This window comes from Halichoerus grypus, chromosome 6 (assembly GCF_964656455.1).
Source record: "Halichoerus grypus chromosome 6, mHalGry1.hap1.1, whole genome shotgun sequence".
Lineage (NCBI taxonomy): Eukaryota > Metazoa > Chordata > Mammalia > Carnivora > Phocidae > Halichoerus > Halichoerus grypus.
The window spans coordinates 84,271,761-84,296,406 of NC_135717.1; the positions used below are offsets into that span (position 1 = coordinate 84,271,761).

Genomic DNA, 24,646 nt, shown 5'->3' on the forward strand with positions numbered 1-24,646 from the left:
CTGCTCCATTGGGAGAAAATGAAAGGAGGGGCACCTGGGTGGCTCAGTCAGTTAAGCATCTGCCTTTTGCTTAGTTCGTGATCCCCGGGTCCTGGGATTGAACCCTACATCAGGCTCCCTGCTCAGTGGGGAGTCTTATTTCTCCATCTCCCTCTGTCCCCTCTCTCCCCCGCCCCCAGCTCATGCTCTGTCTCTCACTCTAATAAGTAAATAGTGTTTTTTTAAAAAAATGAAAGGAGATGGGGAGGCTAATCTGAACTTGCAGTTGATGGTTTCATACCAGTGTGGAAACACCCAAAGATTAAGCATGGGTATCAGAGCTGCAGCCATGATGCTCATGTGCATCATCTGTCAGGAGTTGCTGCACAACTACATGAGATTGCAGCCCAGGAGTGTTTTTATTGTCTGGTTATAGAATCATTGAAAACACCATGTGTTAATGTTGTGGCCTGGGCATTTTCCACAAGTTGACATACCAGTATTGGCGAACATTCCTACTTCCCAGTTGCCAGTGGCTTTAACATCCTATCCTGATTTGTGTATCAGCAGCCACAACTGCTATACTCACTCAGTGAAATTCAGTCATATCATTGAACGGATGTTCAAGACCTAAGTGTCAGGGAAGGCACCAAGATGGCTTCAGAGTATTGGAGGTAATTGACAGGGTGTTTCAAGAACTACTCCGTCTAAACATCTTAAGGTCATTTTTATATGCCCCTCTCAAGGGAAACTGGGGAGACATTAGGTACTCTGGTGCGACTTTTCTTACGTGGAGCTTTTCCTTTGAGTGAGACTTTTTAGTGACCACATCTTCAATTCGTATCTAGCCTAAGGCTTAAGAGGGTATGTTCTTTTTTTAAGAGGTCATGTTCTTGACCACAGCTCTGGAACAAGAACACAAGGGGTCAGGAGACCCTGGGCACCAAGCAATCCCTTTGCTGGTTACTTTGGGTCTTGGCCTGATGCATCACATCTGAGAGCTCTTCCCTTGCTTTTCCACAGCTACAGGTCACACTCGTGTGTATCTCCTATGTTATTTTATTCCTTCCCTGCTTTCCTGTGATTGTTGCCTTGAGACCCTGGGTTGTGGGGCAGGTGGGTGAGTGTGGCAGGCATGGCAGGCTAAGGTTTGGGGTGGGGGCTGTGTGTATGTGTGTGGTGGTGCATCTGGCTCATGATGTTCTAGTCACCATGTGTATCTATGGAGCAGACCTTTCTGACTGAGACCCTGGAGAGTGTGTGAATGGTGCATGAGGGACCATTTCCAGCTCTGATGCTGGAAGCCGCCCATCTGTATGGCCATTGCTTCCTCTAGTTCTTACCCTCATCCTTTTTTCTATGTTAGGTTTGCTAGGTCATCTGGGGGGGCGGGGGTATTAGGAATTTTTTTAAAGTAGGCTCCATGCCCAACGTGAGGCTAGAACTCAGGATCCTGAGATAAAGAGTTACATGCTCTACTGACTGAGTCAGCCAGGAGCCTCAGGAATTTTAATTTTGTAAAGTTTTTTTTTTTTTTTTTTTTTTTGCTTGAAATCACCTGTTAACGTTTGTTAGTAAAACTGGTAACTTTTTGCTTCTTAGGAAAATTTTCAACTGTTGTCTTGCTCATGATGCAAACTCTGAGAAGCAGCACTCTTATTTGTGGAAGGAAGTGCTTTTTTGTATTCTAGTAAACAATCTGTTTGTAAAAAAAAATTCTATTTAAAGTAAGCATAAAAACCTTGAGTAAGAGCATGCTATCCCCTGACTCAAATAAATTTTAGTGACCAGCACTTACTGTTTTTTTAAGGTTGTTTTTCCCATATTCTTGAACTATTTATTTTGATTGACGTTGATATATAAATGATTTCAGTGTTGATACTCCTAGTAATACAGGTGTTACTGTGTCATTATTTAAAACATTTCTATAAATGTATTTGTAATAAAATACACATAAATATAACAATAAGGGAAGAAAATTGAATAAAAAACTAACTGCAGATATACTGATGATTACAGTCTCATCTATTTTATATCAAGGGATTTGCATTTTGGGGGAAGGAGTAAATCAGCCAAAAGTAGATGATGAAATTAAAGTACATTCCTAGATAGTATATAAGAATACAGAAAATGACATTGAATTTGATACAGAAAATGGGACTTCTACTAAGTGATCTGCTGTAATTATAAGACTGCAGTGGTAGCTTCCCCAGTGGAAGATGGAGAAATTTTGTTTCATGGGAAGTTGTGAGTTTCTATATTTCTAGTGGTATAAAAATTTTTGATTTGAATAAAATGGAAAAGGCATCATTATTACCTTATTCATTTGTTTGTATAGTTAATATATAATCACAGCATTTATTTGTGTGAAAGCCAAGAATTAGATTTCTTTTTTTAACATTTATATATATATAAATACTGTAACATTTATATATGTATATATATATAAATTTTTTTAAAAAGATTTATTTATTTGGCAGAGAGAGAGAGCGAGCACAAGCAGGGGCAGAGGAAGAGGGAGAAGCAGGCTTCCTGCTAAGCAGGGAGCCCGATGCGGGGCTCAATCCCAGGACCCTGGGATCATGACCTGAGCCGAAGGCAGACGCTTAACCGACTGAGCCACCTAGGCTCCCCATTAATATATTTTTTTAAGTAATCTCTACGCCTAACGTGGGGCTCTTAACTCAGCGACCCCCAAAATCAAGAGTTGCACACTCTACCAACTGAGCCAGCCAGTAGCCCCAAATTAGATGTATTTTTTAACAAGAGGAAATGAAATTTAATTTCATATGTATGGGGAGCCCCACAGACATAAAATTCCTTAAGTAGAGTTCTTTATTTACCCTGTTTGTGAATTTTGTCTTTCTGTGTAGAAAGAATCTGCATTCAGGAGGAAATAATCCAGAAGGAAGACCAAGCAGATCAAGATGTGCAGCTCTGTGGCAGCCAAGTTGTGGTTTTTGACAGATCGTCGAATCAGGGAAGACTATCCCCAAAAAGAGATTTTACGAGCATTAAAGACCAAATGTTGTGAGGAGGAATTGGACTTTAGGGCCGTGGTGATGGATGAGGTGGTACTGACAATCGAGCAAGGAAACCTGGGTAAGTCTATACTAAGTAATTTAATGGATTTTTTTCTTAGAATATCTTGAATCCACATTTTTTAGGAGTAGTTTGGAGGAAGGAATTGTTAGCCTTATCGTTACGAAGTATCATCTAATCTTAAAATCTAGCATATGTTTTTTTTTTTTGTTTGTTTTTTTTTTTAAGATTTTGAGAGAGAGCACAAGCCACTTAACCGACAATATTTTGGCCCTCCAAAATCTATATGTTATGGAAGAAATGGAAACATCAGTATTTATTGAACTTCTTATTATGTAGAAAATAGTTGGGAGAGAAATTAAAGATGATCTATTTTTTCCCCCCATTATTGCTATCTAATTTTAAAAGACCTTGTTTATAAAGTGCTCATAAGAGAATTTGTACCTCATGGGGGTCCTTTTAGTAAATGCATCAAATTCCACATGTGATTCTTATTTTCTTTATAAAATATTTTATACATATAGTATAAAATGGCAATACAATTTTATTCTTCTTACTGGATAGAAGTGTCCTAATGATTTGACTTAATTGGTGATAAGTCTGATATTTTTAATATTTCATGTTTGTTTTAAGGTTATAAGGGGAAGATATCTTAGAAATATAGAAATTCTTGGGGCGCCTGGGTGGCTCAGTCGCAAAGTGTCTGCCTTCGGCTCAGGTCATGGTCCCAGGGTCCTGGGATTGAGCCTGGCATCGGGCTCCCTGCTCCCTCTCCCACTCCCCCTGCTTGTGTTCTTTTTCTCTCTGTCAAATAAATAAAATCTTTAAAAAAATAAATTCTTTTGAACCGACTTAGGAGTCTTTACGTCTTTGGAAAGTTATGACGTGTTATAGCTAAATCGGTCATTTCTGTTAAGGAGCATCATATGGTGGCATATACATGAAATTTTTAATTAACTTTCAGAAAATACTTCATAGTTTACTGATAGTATTGTATTAAGGTATAAGACAAACACTTAAAATAGATTCTACATAACTTGTTCTGTGTCTAGAATCATAATGAGACCATGTGTTTTAATTTTCTCATCAATAAAATGGAGAGAGATGGTTATTGTGAGAATTAATATTATTCAGTATATGAATTTGCTGTTAGGGTAATTTCATTCATACACTAGTTAATGGATCTAGACTCTTACCTGATAACATGATCCTGTAGTTTAAGTAGGTAGAATCTCTTAGCAGTTACTCTTTACTCTGCCCTCTTGACATTTAATTCATTCTCATTACCTTTCAACAGTTATGTTTTGTCAGCAGATCTTTAATATGTAAATTAATGTACATCAAAGACTTAATAGAAAAACAGAATGATACCCATTTTAGTATAAATGATCCTCATTGCTAATTTAGGATCAAAAGTTATTATTGCTGTAGAAATAACTTCTTTAGAACTGAACTGTTTCTAGATTGTTTCACTTGAGTGTATAAGTAGTAACTACCTTTACAGGAAAGATGCACAGTATTTTATTTTAGTCAAGCTTTCTTTTTTTAATATATACACCTAGATCTAGCACTTAGTTATTCAGATTCTGAAGATTTGGTATAGAGCCTGTTCCATTCTTTCATAAGTATAATTTAAGTATTTACTATGTGCTAGTTAATTGGTATGGTGTGCAAAATGAGATAGGCTAAGATTAACATTAATCAAGTGATCACACAAATAAGTGTATAATTGTTATAACTTTGGTAAATTATAAAAGGTATGGATGTCACTTTGCACCCCCCCCCGCCCTGCACCTATGACAGATACTCTGATCAAAGCAATTAAAATTCCGAATCTAGGGCGCCTGGGTGGCTCAGTTGATTAAGCTGTCTGAATATTAATTTCAGCTCAGGTCCAGATCTCAGGGTCCTGGGATCCAGCCCCTTTGGATTCTGTGCCTAGGGGGGAGTCTGCTTGAGATTCTCTCCCTCGGCCCCTCCCCCTGCTCATGCGCATGTGCCCTCTCTCTCTCTAATATAAATACACATTTTCTCTCTAAAATAAATAAATAAAATCCAGAATCTGTCACATTCTTTTACACTTCACAGCTTTTCAACATAAGTGCATGTACAAACTGTTGAGATTGTAGTCAGAAATTTGGACACTGTATTGTGTTAGGAGCCATGCTCTTGAAGTATGTGTGAGAAGAGGCTTAAAGGCCAGTGTGGTACATAGCTCACTAAGCACCACTTTCACAGGCTTATGGTGTATGCTTCTGCATTTTATTTATTTTTTGAAAAGATTTTATTTATTCATTTGACAGCACAAGCAAGGGGAGCAGCAGTCAGAGGGAGAGGTGTTAAGCTATGTTTTAAAAGTTGGAAAACCAAAGGCTGCATAAACATGTATTGGAAAGGATATAGAGAAATTGGAACCCTCCTACATTGATAAAGGGAATGTACAATGTGGCAGTCCCCTTGGGAAAAAGTTTGGCAGTTCCTCTGAAGGTTGGACGTAGAATTACCACAGGATCCATCCCACTCCTGCATACATACCTAAGAAGAGTGACAGCATATGTTTGGGAGTCTGTAAGATGGGTTGGTGTTAATTGTTCTTTAAATGTTTGGTAGAATTCACCAGTGAAAACACCTGGTGCTGTGCTTTTCCTTGGAGATTTTGGATTACTGGTTCAGTATGTCTCTTCTGATTTTTTTACTTCTTATTCAGTCTTACTAGGTTGTATGTTGCTAGGAATTTATCCATTTTTTTCTTGGTTATCCAATTTGTTGTCATATAATTTTTCATAGTCATCTCTTACAATCTCTATTTTTGTGATGTCCATTGTAATACCTCCTTTCATTTTGAATTTTTGTTATTTAAGGCCTCTTTTTTTCCTTACTCTCTTTTTTTCTTAGTCTAACCAAAGGTTTGTCAATTTGTTGATATTTCCAAAAGATAGTGTTGGTTTTTTTCTGTTTTTCTCTTTTCTATTTAGGTTATTTGTGTTCTCATTTTTATTTTTATTTTTCTGTTAACTGTGGGTTTAGTTTGTTTTTTTCCGCTTGTTTATGGTGTAAGGTTAGGTTGTTGATTTGAGATTTTTCTTTTTAATGAGCTTTTTTTTTTTTTTAATGTGCATGCTTATAGCTGTACACTTCCCTCTTAACACTGCTTTCACCACATCCCATAAGTTTTGGTATGCTGTATTTCACTTTTGTCTTAAGATATGTCTCATTTCCCTTGTGACATCTTTTGTCTTATTTGTTTTAAGTGTGTGTTATTTAGGGGTGTCTGGGTGGCTTAGTCCGTTAAGCATCCGACTCTTGGTTTCACCTCAGGTCCTGATACTGGGGTTGTGAGATCGAGTCCCGTATCGGGCTCAGCGCTGGGCATGGAGCCTGCTTAAGATTCTCTCTCCCTCTTCCTCTCCCCACCCCCCTCCAAAAAAAATATTATTTAATTTCCAGATATTTGTGAATTCTGTTTCCTTTTGTTATTAACTTCTAGTTTCGTTTCTAGAAAAGATACTTGGTATGATATCAGTATTCTTAAATTTGTTGAGATTTGCTTTGCGGCTTAAGATGTGATGGATCCTGGAGAAAATCCCATTTGCCCTTGAAGAATGAGGATTGTGTTGTTAGTAGTGTTTTTTATATTTTAGGTCCAGTTGATCTGTAGTGTTTTCCAGTTATTTTGTTTCCTCATTAGATTTTCTGTTTGCTCCATCCATTATTAAAAGTAGGGTATTTGAAGTTTTCATTTATTGTTAGTGTCCATTTCTCTCTTTGGTCTCTCACTGTTCCATACATGTGGGTGCTGTATTGGGTGCCTGCATATTTATAATTGTTATAATTTCCTGGTGAATTGACTCTTTTATCATAATAATGATGATTATCTCTTGTGACAGTTTTTCTTTTATAGCCTATTTTGTTTTATAAGTAGGGCCACTTCAACTCTCTTTCCGTAACCATTTGCATGAAGTATCTTTTCTCAGCCTTTCACTTTCAGCCTTTGAGTGTCCTTACATCTGGAGTGAGTCTCTTGTTGATAGCATATAGTTGGGCATTGGTTTTTGGTCCATTTTGTCCCTATGTATCTTTTCTTTTTTTTTTTTAATTTTTTTGGTAAAGATTTTATTTATTTGACAGAGAGAGAGACAGCCAGAGAGGGAACCACAAGCAGGGGGAGCAGAGAGGGAGAGGCAGGCTTCCCACTGAGCAGGTAGCCCGATGTGGGGCTCGATCCCAGGACTCTGGGATCATGACCTGAGCCGAAGGCAGACGCTTAACGACTGAGCCACCCAGGCGCCCTAAAATTTTTTTTAGAGACAGATGTGGGGAGGGGCAGAGGGAGAGAATCTCTGGCAGACTCCCCACTGAGTGCAGAGAGGGACACAGGGCTCAGTCTCAACGACCTATGAGACTACAACCTGAGCAAGACATTTTATCGTTTTCTGTATGTCTTATACCTATTTTGTCTCTTTTCCTCTCTTGTTACCTTCCTTTGTGTTGTGTTGATTTGTTGTTGTGGCATGCTTTAGTTCCTTATTATATGTATCATCTGTAGGTATTTTATTCATCATTACTGTGAAGATTACATAATACATTGTATACTTTTAATCCTTTTAGGTGATAAATTTATTCATATATCAACTCTACCCTTATAAATTTCCCCTTATTTTATGTTAATAATATCACAAATTACATCTTATGACTTTGTATCCATTGACAGTTTTATAGGCATAGTTATTTTGTATGCTTTTAGCTTTTTTATTTTTTTAAAGTAAGCTCTAGGCCCAATATGGGGCTTGAACTCAGGACCCTAAGATCAAGAGTTGCATGCTATTCCGACTGAGCCAGCCAGGTGACCCTGTATGCTTTTAACTTTTAAATGCTATACCAGCAATAACACTGATTTATGTACTACCATTAAGAGTATTTTAGGATTCTGTATGTATTTATATATTACCTTTACCCAAGAGCTTTTATTTTTTTTATGCTTTTGTGTTGCCTTCTAGCATTTTATTTTTTTTAAAGATTTTATTTATTTATTTGACAGAGAGAGACACAGCGAGAGAGGGGACACAAGCAGGGGGAGTGGGAGAGGGAGAAGCAGGCTTCCCGCAGAGCAGGGGGCCCGATGTGGGGCTAGATCCCAGGACCCAGGGATCGTGACCTGAGCCGAAGGCAGACGCTTAACAACTGAACCACCCAGGCACCCTGCATTCTTTTTAAGATTTTATTTTTAAGTAATCTCTACACCCAATGTGGCCTCGAACTTAAAACCCTGAGATAAAGAGTCACTCACTCTACTGATGGAGCCAGCCAGGAGCCCCTGCCTTGTAGCACTTTTATTTCAACTTGGACTCTCTTTAGCATTTCTTGTAAGGCTAGACTATTGGTGATTAACTCCTCAGCTTTTCTTTATGTGGGAAAAACCTTTATTTCTCCTTAATTTTTGAAGGACAGTTTTGCTGGATATATTGTCTTGTTACACTTTTTATTTCAGCACTTTGAATATGTCATCCCACTACTGTGTGATTTCTGCTGAGAAATATTTTGATAATGTTATGAGAGCTCCTTCATTTATGATAATTTGCTTTCCTCTTTCTAGATTTTTTTTTTTTCTGTTTGCCTTTTTTTTTTTTTTAAAGATTTGTTTGTTAGAGAGCATGTGCACACGCGCACGGGAGGGAGGGAGAGAGAATCTTAAGCAGACTCTGTACTGAGTGTGGAGCCCAGTGTGAGGCTCGATTTGAGGACTCTGAAATCGGGACCTGAGGCAAAACCAAGAGTCAGACACTTAACTGACTGTACCAGGCAGGTGCCTCTGTCTTTGACTTTTTAGTTTGATTTTGTGTCTCAGTGTGAGTCTCTTTAGGTTCATCCTACTTAGAATTTTTTGAGCTGTTTGAATATGGATATCCATTTCTTTCCTCAGATTGGGAAAATTGTCAGTCATTTTGTCAGACTCCGTGCTTCTTTGTCTCTCTTCCTTCTGGGACTTCCATAATATCAATATTGGTCTGCTTGAGGGGTGCCTGGGTGGCTCAGTCAGTTAAGTGTCGTACTCTTGATTTTGGCTAAGGTCATGATCTCAGGGTTGTGAGATCAAGTCCCGTATCTGGGTCCACGTGCTGGGCATGGAGCCTGGTTAAGATTCTCTCTGCCATCTCCCGCCCCCCCACCATAAGAGATTGGTGGAAGTTGTCTATAAAGATTGAGAATGGTGGCTTTTTTTTTTCAAATGCCCAAATACCAACAAAAAATAACAAGGCATAAAGAGAAACAAGGAAGCGTGGTCCAATCAGAGAACCAAAATAAATATCCAGAAATCACCTTAAGGAAACAAAGATCTAGTACACTTGAAACTAATGGAACATTGTGTGTTAACTATACTTAACTAAAAAAATTTTTTTAAGGACGCCTAGGTGGCTCAGTCGGTTCAGCATCAGACTCTTGAATTCGGCTCAGGGTCATGAGATCGAGCCTTGTATCAAGCTCCATGCACAGCAGGGAGTCTGCTTAAGATTCACTCTTTCTACCTCTCCCTCTCCCCTCTCTCTATTGATTGCTCTCTCTCTCTAAAATAAATCTAAAAAAAAAATATTAAAAAAAACACCCTCTCCTCCTTTAGCTTTGTTCTTCTTTTGTATGTTGATGTCAGAAAATTATATCTTTATACGTTTTGTGTCAAAAAACAATCTTTTAAAATGCATTAGTCTCCTAGGTTATATAGAAAACAAGAATTGGAGTTACAAACCAGTTACAGTAATACTTGCTCTTAAACTAATGACTTTAATTTTTTCTTTAAATGTATTAGTCTCCATTGTCATGTAGAAAACAAACTACGGTTACAGTTTGTTAAAATAATTTTGTTAAAATAATACTAGCTTTTTCTAATTGCTCATGTGTTTACCTTTGTTGAGATCTATATTTCTCTGTATGATTTGGAGTTACTGTCCAATGTCCTTTCATTTCACCTTGGCAGCACTCCCTCATATTTGAAGGACAGTTTGTTGGATATAAGATTTTTGGTTGATAGTTTATTTTTAGCATTTTTAATATATTGGCCCCCGATCTTCTGGCCTCCAATGTTTCTGATGACAAGTCTGCCGATAATTTTATTGAAGATCCCTAGTATGTGATGATCTGCCTCGCTCTTGCTTCGTTCAATATTCTTTGTCTTGGGTTTTAAAAGTTTGATTAGCCTGAGCCTGAGTTCATCTTACTTGGAGATCATTGAGCTACTTGTTTGTTTATATTCATGTCTTTCATCGAATTCTTGAAATTTTCAGCCATTATTTCCTCTTTCCCCTTTCTTTCCCACCCACCTCCCATCCCATGCACTCTTGGTTCTCTCCCTCACTTCCAGACTCCAACAGTACAAATGTCTCTTCAACTTTAGTCATTTTTTTCTGTCTGCTCAGATCTGCCTTTGAATCCATCTAGTGAATTTTTCATTTCTGTTATTGGACTTTTTTTTTTTATGATTTTATTTATTTGACAGAGAGCACAAGCTGGGGAGCTGCAGGCAGAGGGAGAGAGAAGCAGGCTCCCTGAGGAACAGGAAGCCCGATGCGGGGCTAAATCCCAGGATCCTGGGATCATGAGCTGAGCCAAGGCAGTTGCTTACCAACTGAGCCACGCAGGCGCCCTGTTATTGGACTTTTCATTTTCAGTCTAGTTACTCCTTGGTGTCTATGGTTTTTTTTTTTCTCAATTGATTTTTCCATTTTTTTTTCGCCCATGGTTTTCTTGATTTTCTTCTCATGTTTCTTTAGTTCTGTTACCATCTTTGAGACAGTTGTTTTAACTTCCTTGTCTTGTTGATTTATTTTATTCCTTTAAACGGCTATACTTTGCTGTTTCTTTGTGAGTTTTTGTTTTGTTTTGTTGAATATTGCACATTTGAATCTAATAATGTGGTAACTCTGGAAATCAGACTCTCCTTCTTCCCCAGCGTTTGTGTTTTTTGTTTACTGTTTTTGTTTTTTTGATTGTTGTAGGCTGTCCATGTCCTGAAGATTAGCCTGGGCTGTAAATTGAATGTCTTCTGAGGACTTCCCTAAACCTTTCCTTAGTTATGCACAGTCACTTGGTAATTTTTCCCATATATGCAATTGTTTTTTAATGTCCTGGTCTTTCATGTCTGGGTCCTGAATGGGGAAAATGACAAGACATAGGGGAGCAGAGAGGATATTTGAAGAAAGAAATCCCCTGGAGTCACTTCACCTGGAAGGGGAGGGGCTTATAATAATGGGTAGGGTAGTTGAGCAATGATGGCTACTGGCCTCTTTGCAACTTTGTGATTAGAAGCTGCAACCAGGAATCAGAGGAGAGGTCTATGTATTTGAAGGACAGGGTCCTTTTAGTGAACCCTGTTCCTGCAAGGTATGTCAGTTGCCCCAGGAACAGGTGCATAGTGTGCCTTAGGGGTGGGGGATGGATAGTGCTACTGTGCTTAAGAGTTGAAATTGACCAAAATTCACTGCATTTTACCCTTCTAGTCATTTCCTGAAAGTTGCAATCCCTCAACAGACTTGGGAGCTCTAAAACAGTTACATCTGACAGATTTTGCCAGTGCAGTAAAAATCTAGGGGCAGCAGACCGATTCCTGGTGCACCCTACGCCACCCTTCCCAGAATCGTCTGTGTTGTCATTTTTTTTTTTTTTTAAGATTTTATTTATTTGGGACGCCTGGGTGGCTCAGTCGGTTAAGCGTCTGCCTTCGGCTCAGGTCATGATCCCAGGGTCCTGGGATTGAGTCCCGCATCAGGCTCCCTGCTCTGCGGGGAGCCTGCTTCTCCCTCTGCCTCTGCCTCTCTCTCTCTCTGTCTCTCATGAATAAATAAATAAAATCTTAAAAAAAAACAAAAAGATTTTATTTATTTGACAGATAGCGAGAGAGCTAACACAAGCAGGGGGAGTGGGAGAGGGAGAAGCAGGTTCCCTGCTGAGCAGAGAGCTTGACATGGGGCTCCATTCCAGGACCCTGGGATAATGACCTGAGCTGAAGGCAGCCGCTTAACCGACTGAGCCACCCAGGTGCCCCCTCTGTTGTCATTTTTAAAAAAAGAATTTGAGAGAGAGAGAGCATCCACGCGTGTGTGCGTGCATGAGTGGGGGGGAGAGGGAGAAGCTGACTCCCTGCTGAAGTGAGCCCAATGTGGGGCTCCATCTGGGGCTCAATTTCAGGAGCCTTGGATAATAACCTGAGGCAAAGGCAGGCGCTTAAGTGACTGAGCCACCCAGGCACCCCCTCTGTTGTCATTTTTTATTGCGGTTCTCTGTCTTTTTGTTTTGTATTTTATTTGGGGAGTAAATCTCTTATTGGATATATGTATTGTGAATATTTTTTTTCACTCCGTGGCTTGCCTTTTCACTCTGTTAATGGAATCTTTTGGTGGGTGGAAGTTCCTAATTTTAATTAGGTACAGTTTATATTTTTTTATTTTTAAAGATTTTATTTATTAGAGAGAGAGAGAAAGAGAGAGAGAACATGAGTGGGGAGGGGCAGAGGGAAAAAAGCAGACTCCCTGCAGAGCAGGGAGCCTGACAGGGGACTTGATTCCAGGACCCTGGATCACCGTGCCCTGAGCAGAAGGCAGGTGCTTAACCGACTGAGCCACCCAGGTGCCCAGTATTCATTTTTGTTTCGGTTAGTGCTTTTTGTGTCCTAGTTACGAAATACTTATGCACCCAAGAATTCCTTTGAGATACATACTGAAATACCTACTCGATAAAATATGACATAAAGGACATATGGTGTGGTACCATTTTCTAAAGGGAGAGCTATATGTAATTATAACTTTTGCTGTGACCCTGTGATTTTATACTTTACCCATGAAGACCTTTGTTGTCTTCTTTAGGAAGAGATGGCAACAACTCGATTTATATTCTCTAGAACTCATTTCATACCTGAAACAATCTGTAATCTCCTTTTCACATGTTGTCTCTGGAAAGATGTTGAGCCTGGAAATTTGAGTCTAGTTTTTTCTTTTTTTTTTTTTTAAGATTTTATTTATTTGACAGAGAGAGACACAGCGAGAGAGGGAACACAAGCAGGGGGAGCAGGAGAGGGAGAAGCAGGCCTCCTGCGAGCAGGGAGCCCGATGCGGGGCTGGATCCCAGGACCCTGGGACCATGACCTGAGCCGAAGGCAGACGCTTAACGACTGAACCACCCAGGCGCCCCTAGTTTTTTCTCATTTTTAAAAATGGTTTTGTGGGCGCCTGGGTGGCTCAGTCGTTAAGCGTCTGCCTTCGGCTCAGGTCATGATCCCGGAGTCCCGGGATCGAGTCCCACATTGGGCTCCCTGCTCGGCGGGAAGCCTGCTTCTCCCTCTCCCACTCCCCCTGCTTGTGTTCCTGCTCTCGCTATCTCTCTCTCTGTCAAATAAATAAAATCTTTAAAAAAAAAAAAAAAAAAAAAATTAAAAATGGTTTTGTAAGAAGAAATCAGTTTGCTTTTACATATATTGTGTTACTTTGTTTGGTTTTAATTTCTAGATTTATAAATTACCTCCTTTTAATACAGACATATACCCATTGCCCACGTCCCCCATCCCCCCCCATGTAATCGTGCTCTCATGAGGTTGATTCGGTTATTTGAAGCAGGTACTGTCAATGACACCTCAGCTGCTCCCAATTTATTGGGCTAATACCCACTCTTTGGCATTTTCCCCCCATTGTTGCATTAGTAAATAAACCTATCCCCAAATAACACTTAGTTATTTCATATAATTGAAACATTTTAATTTATTCTCAAGATTTTCCCCTGGAAGTTTCCTCTTAGTTAATTGCTAAAGAAAGAGAAAGGAATAGTTTGAGAGTAATACTATATATGAAGCATAGCACTAGGCGCATATATCTTGTTTTTTCTCTTTTTAAAAATACTAATAGCTTTATATTTTTACTAATTATAAAGTGACGTAAACAGTACTGAAATATAAAATTAAAGCAAATATCATTTGATATTTTTACCATCCACAGATCACTGCTAACCCCATACACATAAATGAATTATAACATACCTACTGTTCTCTAAATTTTTTTTTACTTATCAGTGAGTGTCACCTGTGTGCCAAGATATTAGGTATTGGAGATACAGAGTTTAGCAAAGTAGCCCTGTTCTAAGTGCTTCATGGCCTCTTTAAGGTAAGTGGGAGACATGGACATTATACAAAAGCCAAAGAAATAATTACACACTTAAGTGGTAGAGAAGTAAAGTGTGATATGGGAATCCAACGGAATCAGTAGAATCAAATGGAACCAGTGGAATCTACTTTTATTTATTTTTAATATTTAAAAAAAAAATTTTTTTTTTAAAGATTTTATTTATTTATTTGACAGAGAGAGAGAGAGAACACAAGCAGGCGGAGTGGGAGGGGGAGAAGCAGGCTTCCTGCTGAGCAAGGAGCCTGATGAGGGGCTCAGTCCCAGGACCCTGAGATCATGACCTGTGCCGAAGGCAGTCGCTTAACCAACTCAGCCACCCAGGCGCCCCTAAAAAAATTTTTAAATAATCTCTACACCCATCATGGGGCTTGAACCCACACCCCTGAGATCAAGAGTTGCATGCTCTACCAACTAAGCCAGCCAGGTTCCCCCAGTGGAATCTAATTTAGATTGAAAGGTTAGAAAAGGCCTCTTTAAGGAAGTGACACTAAAACCTGAAGGATGAGTAGGTATTATCCAGGGGTACAGTGAGAGGAAGAATATATGCTTTGCTCTTATGTAGTTCTAGGAGAGGAATCACTGTTTGTTGCCAGACTGTCCTCCAGAAAGTTTGTACTACTGTGTCTTTTTCCAATATCCTCTCCAGTGTGATTGTTTGCATTTTAATATTAGACCACAAATGGCCCTGGTTGAGTCACTTTTCTGCTTAATCTTTTAGGAACTTGGACTGTGATTCCAAACCCAGCTGGACAGTGAGATTTACAGTTGAGTATTTCCTTAAGTCAGAAAATAAGTTGAGTATTCAAAGGAAAAACCTTTAATGTTTTTAGTCATCAGGAAGAAAATCTTTTCTTGTTTGAGCTCAGGCCCCCTGTTCCTGTTACCAAAATAGTTGGGAGCGTTAATTATGTTTAGTCTCCATGCTGAATTGGTCTGGATGTTTATTAATTCTCCAGTGAGATACTTGAATCAAATTTTATCTTCTCTGTCTTCTTAGCACCGAGTACCTATAGTAGTCAGAAATCAGAGCAGTTGCCTATCCCTTTCCAAAGTAGTTCAGGAAAGTGAAGCAATTGGATTAGTTGTACCTTTAGTGCTTTAAACTCTTTCTGATTTAGGGATCAATTTTCTTATGCAAATGTCTGTACTTTTTATATGTGATGTTGAATATTATAAATTAAGGTATGAATGTATAATGTATGTTCATATGAATAAAAGTTAACTGATAATTTACAGAGAAGTGAGATAAATTAAGAGATGTCATATTCTTGCAAGTAAAAAAGCAGGTTCTTAATTATAGATGCCATGTCAAAATAATTCCCTTGGTTATGATGTAGGATGAGATAGTGATGAAGACGTTGAATATCCCTGGTCAGTGCCCCTGAACTATATTTATTAAAGATAACCAAAACTGTCTTACCAAATATTATTAAATTGTGTGGACTACATAAAATGTAGATAAAGTTGCTAGTTCAGTTCTTGGCCTTCAGTATCTATCCTCCCCGCCCCCCTTTTGTACAAACAGCACATGGATTTCCTTTTGAGAAATTCCCTCACTGTCTTGGTGAGACTGTAAGTCAGTGGTGCATTGCCCGTTGTTAGTCAAGCTAGTCTTCTCCCCTGCTCCGTTTTTTGTTTTGTTTTGTTTTAAGGTTTTATTTATTTGTCAGAGAGCGAGCGAGAGAGAGAGTACAAGCAGGGAGAGTGGCAGGCAGAGGGAGAAGCAGGCTCCCCGCTGAGCAAGGAGCCCGATACGGGACTTGATCCCAGGACCCTGGGATCATAACTTGAGCCAAAGGCAGGCGCTTAACTTACTGAGCCACCTAGGTGTCCCTCCCCTACCCCATTTAAAGGTTTTTTTATTTTAGAGAAAGAGAGCGCAAGTGGGGGTGGGGCAGTGGGAGAGGGAGAGAATCTCAAGCAGATTCCACAACGAGCTCAGAACCCCATGTGGGGCTTGATCTCCCAACCCAGAGATCATGACCTGAGCCAAAATCAAGAGTTGGGTGCTCAACCGACTGAGCCACCCAGGCATCCTCTCTTCCCTTTGAATTTGAGCAGTTTGACTCAAGGATAGAAGGAGAATGTTTGAAATTTAATAATGTTGGTATGGCACTTACAGATTCTAGGTCCTGTCTTGGTCCTAGATTCCCAGAATGGCCCTTGTCTTTTTTCTGCACCTGTTTTGTCATCATTCTTTTTAGTTCTAAGCACAATCCTATATCCATCCATTTTTTTTTCTTGCTCAACTTAACTAGAGATAGTTTCTTAAAATCAAATAACCTTAACCAATGCAGAAATTAATTCCCGAGAAAGTTTGCAGATGATAGACCTTCAGAGAATTGATTACTTGGCATAGATAGGATAGAAATCAAATTAGTACGATTCCAGAATGGTAATCTAATAACCCATGATACACAGTGTTCAAAATGGTGATTAAGTAGTTACCTTTATTTACTTAGAACCATAGTCTTATTGAGGATAAAGCTCAGGGGAATGATAGGTGTTGCCACAGAAAACCTTTTTAAGAAAGTATGAGGAATTTGGAATGGAAGACTAGAATGGCCTTTTGAAGGAATTGGAGGAACTTAAAGGAATAAATGAGTTCAAATGTTCCAATTCTTTTTTCAAGGCAAATAATAAAATTCAGGGGCTTTCTAGTATCTGGGACTATAGGTCTAACTTAACCATATATTCCTGCTGAAAAGCCTTCCAGCTATCATGCTGCTTAGTAAATTAGCACAGCTAGAGATTTGGAGGGAATTCATGTGACATAAAAAAAGAGGTTGTGCTTTAGAACTAGCTAGATTTAATTTTCCTGGCTGATCTAGTTATTAAACCTTTTGTGGTTGGTCAGATTGGTTGTCTGGTTTCATTTACTTGCTGGGAAATTAAATCTGTTGGTAAGTTCTCTTTCTAACAAGTAGGAATAAAAAATTAAAAGGCCTACTCTATAATGTGCTCAGGATTACTTGAGATGTGTATAAAATTCCCTGGTATGGTATCTCACACATAGTAAGTATTCAGTAAATGATACTGTTATTAATTGGCAACAGGAAAACATGATAATCTTCTGTTTATGCAAAGTACTTTTTAAAAATTATTTTTGTATTTATTTTTTAAGTATCTACACCCCTTGTGCGACTTTAACTCACAACCCTGAGATCAAGAATCACATGCTCTACTGACTGAGCCAGCCAGGTGCCCCTTACACAGAGTACACACAGTACTTTTGGTATTTGTGAAATTGGATGTTCTGATTTTTTTTTTCCCCCAAGATTTTTTAATTTATTTAGTTGACAGAGATTGAGAAAGAGCACACAAGCAGGGTGAGCAGCAGAGGGAGAGGGAGAGGGAGAAACAGGCTCTCTGCTGAGCAGGGAGCCTGATACGGGGCTCGATCCCAGGACCCTGGGATCATGATCTGAGCAGACGCTTAACTGACTGAGCCACCCAGGCGCCCTGGGTGTTCTGATTCTTGAAGACTATTCTGTGAGAGGTACCCAAGTGACAAGTCACCATAGAACTTAAGAGTAGTAGTCAGTGTAGTTACTAAACTTCGGTAAAGAATACTAGTCTGAGGTCTTAGAGTTGAAATTATAAAATTATATATTTTTTTTTACAAATTTATATAGCGATATACAAAGCTTATCATAAATATCAACTCATTTGATCCTGGCAGTAATCCCATGAGGTTGGTACTGATTGTTTCTGTTTTACAAATAAGAAAATGGAATCCTAGGTTGGTTAAATGTTTTTTTACCCTAGATCATAAAGCTGTAAGTGGTGGAGCCAAGATTTAGAATCAGGCAATCTGTCTTCTGATCTTGGAATATATTCATAGTCTCTTTTCCTACATATAAAGTGGTATACTATAAATACTCTCTCCTGGTTTTTTCCTCCATTTGATTCTCTAGATTATTTTTTTTTCAAGATTTTATGTATTTATTTGACAGAGAGAGGGAGGAAAAGCAGAGGGAGCAGCAGACTCTCCGCTTAGCGGAGAGCCCCGCATGGGGCTCGATCTGAGGTCCCTGGGATCATGACCTGAGCTGAAGGCAGATGATTGACCCACTGAGCCACCCAGGTGCCCCTGATTTTTGAGAGTATCTTATGCAAATAATGTCTGCAAATGATGACAGTTTTCTTCTGCTTGATCTTAAAGGGAGTACTGTGAATTTATTCCAGTAAATAAACCTGACATTTACTATAGATTTTTTTGGCAAATAACCTTTACCAAGTTAAGGAAATTCCCTTTTCTTCCTAGTGACCAAAGAAGTGGTTAAAGCTTTTTATTTTTTAAATTATTAAAGATTTTATTTATTTGAGAGAGAGAGAGAAAGATCGTGAGCAGGGGGGGAGGGGTAGAGGGAGAAGCAGGTACCCCGCTGAGCAGTGACCCCGATGCTGGGATCATGACTTGAGCCAGCTGCCCGAAGTGTTTCTCTTTAAATCACATACTCATCAAAAATTGTTAATGGTCAGTTTGGTTCTAGCTATTCTAGTGGGTATGAAATAGTGTCTAGTTGTGGTTTTATATCCCAGTTTACTAATAAGGTTGAGTATCTTTTTTTTTAAGATTTATTTACTTATTTGAGAGAGAGAGAGAGGGAAGGGGGTGCACAGAGGGAGAGAGAATCTTAAGGACACTGTGCTGAGTCTGAGCCCAATGCAGGGCTCGATCTCATGACCCTGAGATCATGGCCTGAGCTGAAACTAAGAGACCCTTTAACAGACTGTGCCACCCAGGCACTCCAAGGTTGAGTATCTTTTTATATATTCATTTGGGTATCCTCACTTGGAAAGTGACTGTTCAAGTGTCTTCTCCATTTTGCTGTTGGGTTGGTTGTCTGATTATTTTACTTTTAAATGCATCATTTGTAGCTTGCTTTTTAACTTCTTAATGACGTTTTGTTATAAAAGAATTTACCTTTAGTGTACTCTTAACTTGTCTTGTTTATGGTTGATTTCTTTCTGTACCCTGCATAAAAAATCTTCTGTGTTGAGGTCATGAAGATAACCTCTTATGTTAGCTTTTAAAAAGAGAGTTAACTTTAAGGAGTTTTGTCATTCACATGTAGATTTATAATCCACCTAGAATTGAGATTTGTGTGTGGTGATAGGTAATGGTAAAGTTTCATTTTCTTTCCATTTGCACCCTTTACTAAGGGAGACTGACTTTTCCCTACTGCTCTCCAGTGTTACCTTTATAATCAAGTTGTCTGTACATGGGTGGGTTTATTCTGCTCCTTTGCTTAATTTTAATTCTTTTCACCAGCATGACAGTGGCTTAATCACTACAGTGTTAAGATACCCAGTAAGGCAGTTCTCTTTTTTTCGATTGTCTAGTTATTCATGTTCTTTTGCATTTATTCATAAATTTTATTTTATTTTAGAGAGAGAACAAGCATGAGCAGGAGCGGCAGAGAGAGAGGGAGAGAGAATCTCAGGCAGGACTCCACACTGGGTGTGGACTCTTGAGATCATGACCTGAGCAGAAACCAAGAGGCGGACACTTAACCGACTGCACCACGCAGGCACCCCTATTCATAAATTTTATAGTCAGCTTGTCAAGTTCCACAGAAATACTGCTTGGAATTTTGATTAGGTTTTTATTGAATTTATAGATCAATTTGGGAAGAAATGACACATTCATACTATTGAAAATATTTGCATGTGCTCTTGGGCTTGTTCTCTCTCAGTTGTCTTTAATGATTCTAATGATAGTTTGTAATTTTATCCCCAGAGGTCTTGCACATCTTTATTAGATATACTTTATTCCTATGAATTTGTTGCTATTATAAATTATAACAATAAAAATTTTTTCATTTCTATTTCATTGCTGGTTAAGTTTAATAATATGTTGACAGATAACTCACTTATTTCAGTAATTTATGATAGATTATTTTGGATTACCTGCTTTTAAAATTGTATCATTTACAAGGAATATCAGTTTTATATTTCTTTTTTTTTTTTTTAAGATTTTTTATTTATTTGACAGACAGTGAGAGAGGGAACACAAGCAGGGGGAGTGGGAGAGGGAGAAGCAGGCTTCCCGCTGAGCAGGGAGCCTGATGTGGGGCTCGGTCCCAGGACCCTGGGATCACGACCTGAGCCGAAGGCAGAGGCCCAACGACTGAGCCACCACCCAGGCGCCCCTTATATTTCATTTCTAATCCTTATATCTCACTTCCTTTTCTTAACAGCATAGGGCAGGACCTTTGGGACAATATTGGATTAAATAGTTATAGTGAACATTCTAGTGTTCCTTATGATCTCGGGAAAGCTTACAACATTAAACCATTAAAAATGTTGTTGGCTGTAGGATTTTTAAGATACCCATTATCAGAATAAGGAAGTTTTCTTCTATAAGTGTGCTAAAAGATTTTTTAAAATCCTGAATGCTTGTTGAATTTTATCAGTGTTCATATACCTATTGAATGGTTATACATATTTTTACACTTGGAAATTATATGATTGGTTTCTGTAAGTTAAACCAACCTAAAAATTTTAGTAAACCCAACTTGCTTATGATTGTTATTATTATGGTAGGTTTAATTTGTTAATATTTGTTGAAGATTTTTACATTTATGTTCATGAATGAGATTGCCTTATAACTTTGCTTCTGTGAACTTGTCATTGTCAATTTCTGCTAAGTTGTGTTTGGCCTTACTAAAAGGGCTGGGGAGTGTTTTTTGTTCCAGAAGACAAAAGTATAGTAACATTGTTTTATTTTTTCCTTAAATGATGTAATTCACCTTTGAAAGCCATTTGTTCTGGGGTGCCTGGGTGGCTCAGTCGGTTAAGTGGCTGCCTTCCGCTCGGGTCATGATTCTAGGGTCCTGGGATCGAGCCCCATGTCGGGCTCCCTGCTTAGCGGGGAGTCTGCTTCTGCCTCTGCCTCTGCCTCTCCCCGTGCTTGTGCTCTCTCTCTGTCAAATAAAGAAAGAAAACCTTAAAAAAAAAAAAAAAAAGAAAGCTATTTGTTCTGGAGATTTCTTTTTGAAAAGTTTTAGTTAATGGTTAATTTGTTTTAGTGATTTATTTATTCTTGCAGTTTTGGTAAATTTTGGTAAATTTTCTAGGAATTTATGTACATTTTATCTTAAGTTTTCATGTGTTATTCAGAAAATCATTTCATTATCTTTTTAATATCTGTAGGATATACGGTGAAGCTCCCTTTTCATTCTCAACTTTATTTGTGCCTTTTTATTTTAAACTCTATATCAGTCTCAGCAGGGACTTAAAAACAAATTTATTAGTTTTGGGGGACAAACTTTTAGTTTGGTTGTCTTTTCTGTTGATGTTGGCTTTCCATTCCATTAATTTCTGCTCTTAAATTTTCTTTCCTTCTACTTACTTTGGATTTTTTAGATGTTAATATGGTTTGATTTCTCTTTGAGTTTGCTAGTTTTTCTAAAGCAATTTATAGAGACAATTTTGTTTTAGGCAGAAGAGCTTCAGGCTCAGACCTGGGTTTCAGTCCCTTTTCTGCTTCTTGAAACAACCGTGAGATAAATTCAAATTTCAATAAATAATAATTGAGCATTTACTATGTGCCAAATAGTGCTGGGGCACCTAGCTGTTAAGAAGATAGATTCCTACTCTCACGGAATTTACTTCTACTTTCTCTAGCTATCATTTTCCCGGCTGTAAGAGGGAATGGTGGATGACAGTGATGATTAAGTGCCTGTTATGTCCCAGGTACTTTTTCACTAATGTTAACCACCTTAATCCTCACAGCAACTCTATAAAGGAACTATTTTTACCGTTCCCATTTTATAGATGAGGAACTTGAGACAGAAGTTAAGTAACTTGTCTGAGGTTACACAGTGGGTAAGTGGTGGAACTAGGTTTGAATCAGATGTGGGGTTATTGTTACAGGCATGCCAGAGAAGACCTTGCAATAGATCTCACTTTCTTTTTTTGCCTTTGCTATCCCCTCACCATTATCCCTTCCTATTTTGGGTCTAAATGAAACATTTGATGGGAAAAACCCTAATCTACATTCCCAGTAGTTTTCTTTGGAACATTGAGTATTCAGAGAGTTTGATATAGTTCCCTTCCTTTGTTATTAATTCCATAACCTTTAATTTATATTTATTTAAAATTATATAAATATATTTATATTTATTATAGCTGCATTCAGAAAGTTCTATTTATAATTAGTTGTGTAAGCTGGTATTGATTGCCAAAAGTTGATAGAACAGATTGATACAAATATTTGTCTTCAACCAGGAGCCACTGTTAGAAGTTTGCCCTTTTTAAAGTGGACAGAAGGGGCTTTGCCTACACCACAAGGAAGCTTTGCTTCCCCTCTCCTTTCTTCTACAGCAGTCTGTTGCTGGAAGACTGCACTAAATTTTTATGGCTGGCTTCATTAACAGTGCCTTGAATTATACATTTACCCACTTATCTTCTATATAGGGCTTTCTTTACCATTTCAGGAAAGATTGCTATTTTATGGGGGAGCAAAATATATTAATTAGGTTTACTACAGTATTTCAACTTTTAATTTTTAAATCATATTAGAATAATAGCATATAGAATAAGTTAGCATATAGAATTAAGTTAGCAAAATAGAAGTATATCTTGTTTCTAATAGTGAGTTCTTGTGTGTCAAATAATTAAAAAATTAGATCAGTTTGATTGGGATTGGGGACAAAAGGGGATAAAGAAACAAGTTCCCAGGTTTTATTGCTATTAACTCTACCATCTGTGCCATCAACCTACCCTCCCCAGCAATGTAAACTCAGTATAACAATTATTAAGCACTTACTATATGCCAGTCATTTATTAAGTACTTTACATGCATTTTTCCTCCCTGTCATCCTCTTTAAAAACTCTCAACTGGGGCTAGGATTTTATCCCAAGGCTCAGAGCATGTTAAATTGGGTCTTCAGCAAATGTTTTTGAACAGATAAAAGAAGGAATGTATAAATGGAATAGTCCCTTAAAGGTATTTTGTCTTTTTGTTTATCAATTTCAGGAAGTATTTCTCCTAAGGTAATTTTCTTTTTCTTTTTCTTTTAATTTTTTATTGTTACGTTAATCACCATACATTACATCATTCGTTTTAGATGTAGTGTTCCATGATTCATTGTTTGTGCATAACACCCAGTGCTCCATGCAGAACGTGCCCTCTTTAATACCCATCACCAGGCTAACCCATCCTCCTACCCCCCTCCCCTCTAGAACCCTCAGTTTGTTTTTCAGAGTCCATCGTCTCTCATGGTTGGCTCCCCCTCCGATTTCCCCCCCTTCATTCTTCTCCTCCTGCTATCTTCTTTTTCTTTTTTTTTTTTCTTAACATATATTGCATTATCCTAAGATAATTTTCTTAAAACTATCTGTGGAAATGCTGAAGAGAATGTACTCAAACCTGCAGAGCTTGAATGTCGGCATTTATAAAATTTAAGGAGATGAATACTTTTATTTTTTTAAGAGATTAATTATTTTAGCTAGTAACATCACATTTCTGTATAATTGTTGTCTTAGCTTTTTCTGCCAATTTTTGGTATAGAGTTGGTTATCTTAACCTCACATTCTCTATTTGTTAAAGATACTTGGAAAAGAAGCTAACTAGTCACTACTTCAGTAAAGATGCTTTTATAATATGGACAGTGATAATCTGCTTGTTTACCTCCTTTTGGTTTCCCTCTTCTTTAAAACTTTTTTCAGTTTATCTAAGCCAAAAAAACAAAAAAAACACAAAAACCCCACAAAAACCAAACCCACCAAACAAACAGTTCACCCATTTTCTCTTTCTCTTTTTTAAAACACATGACTGTCAGCTGCAATGTGCAGTGCACAGTGATAATGAGGTAGACTGTACAGTAGTCTTCCTTTTGTTTCTTTCTGTGCCACTGACGAGGGATCTGGAAAGGAATTTTATTGGTTCCTCATTTCCAAAAGGGCTTACCTTTGAAAAAAATAATTTTGTCTCTACCTGGATTACCAGCTAAAACTTAGAAACAAATTGCAGGGCAAAAGGATTGCTGTGGAGGGTTAAAGAAGGATATTTTGATAGAAAACACAAAATACGTCTTGTTAGGAAGCAACTAAGCAAATAGGAAAAGCATCATATATATTCTTAGTAGAATGGAGTCTTAATATTATTTTTGTTTTTGGTGTTTGATAATTAGTAGCTGTTTGAATTCTTACCCAGAATTATTTTATCTTTATTAAAATAAAGACTTTTTTAGTGTTTTGTGTAACTCTTGAGAATTATCTGTCCTTTGGTACTATAAATACCCATTATCCAGACGATGGACTCTGAAAAACAAACTGAGGGTTCTAGAGGGGAGGGGGGTAGGAGGATGGGTTAGCCTGGTGATGGGTATTATCGTCTTCAAAATTTAGGTACTTTTACTACTTCATTTTGATTAGTTTGGAACCTGATGGTCAGGGAAACAAACCAGTGATTTAAAAAAAAAAAGTTTAAGAGGACATTTCTGATGTGTTAG

The 24,646-nt window shown here is 38.1% G+C and overlaps 1 protein-coding gene across 6 annotated transcripts in view; it reads left to right on the forward strand.

Annotated features, from left to right (window-relative positions):
* Positions 1 to 24,646, forward strand: part of RIMKLB (ribosomal modification protein rimK like family member B) — a 71,452-nt gene that overhangs the window by 14,221 nt on the left and 32,585 nt on the right. For all 6 annotated transcript variants that reach the window (XR_013449071.1, XR_013449070.1, XR_013449069.1 and 3 more), the window contains one exon: positions 2,853 to 3,081. Coding sequence is in view for 1 of the 6 variants with exons in the window: in XM_078075566.1 (XP_077931692.1) it covers positions 2,907 to 3,081 (175 nt within the window). In the remaining 5 variants the exon portion in view is untranslated. The remainder of the gene's footprint in view (positions 1 to 2,852; positions 3,082 to 24,646) is intronic.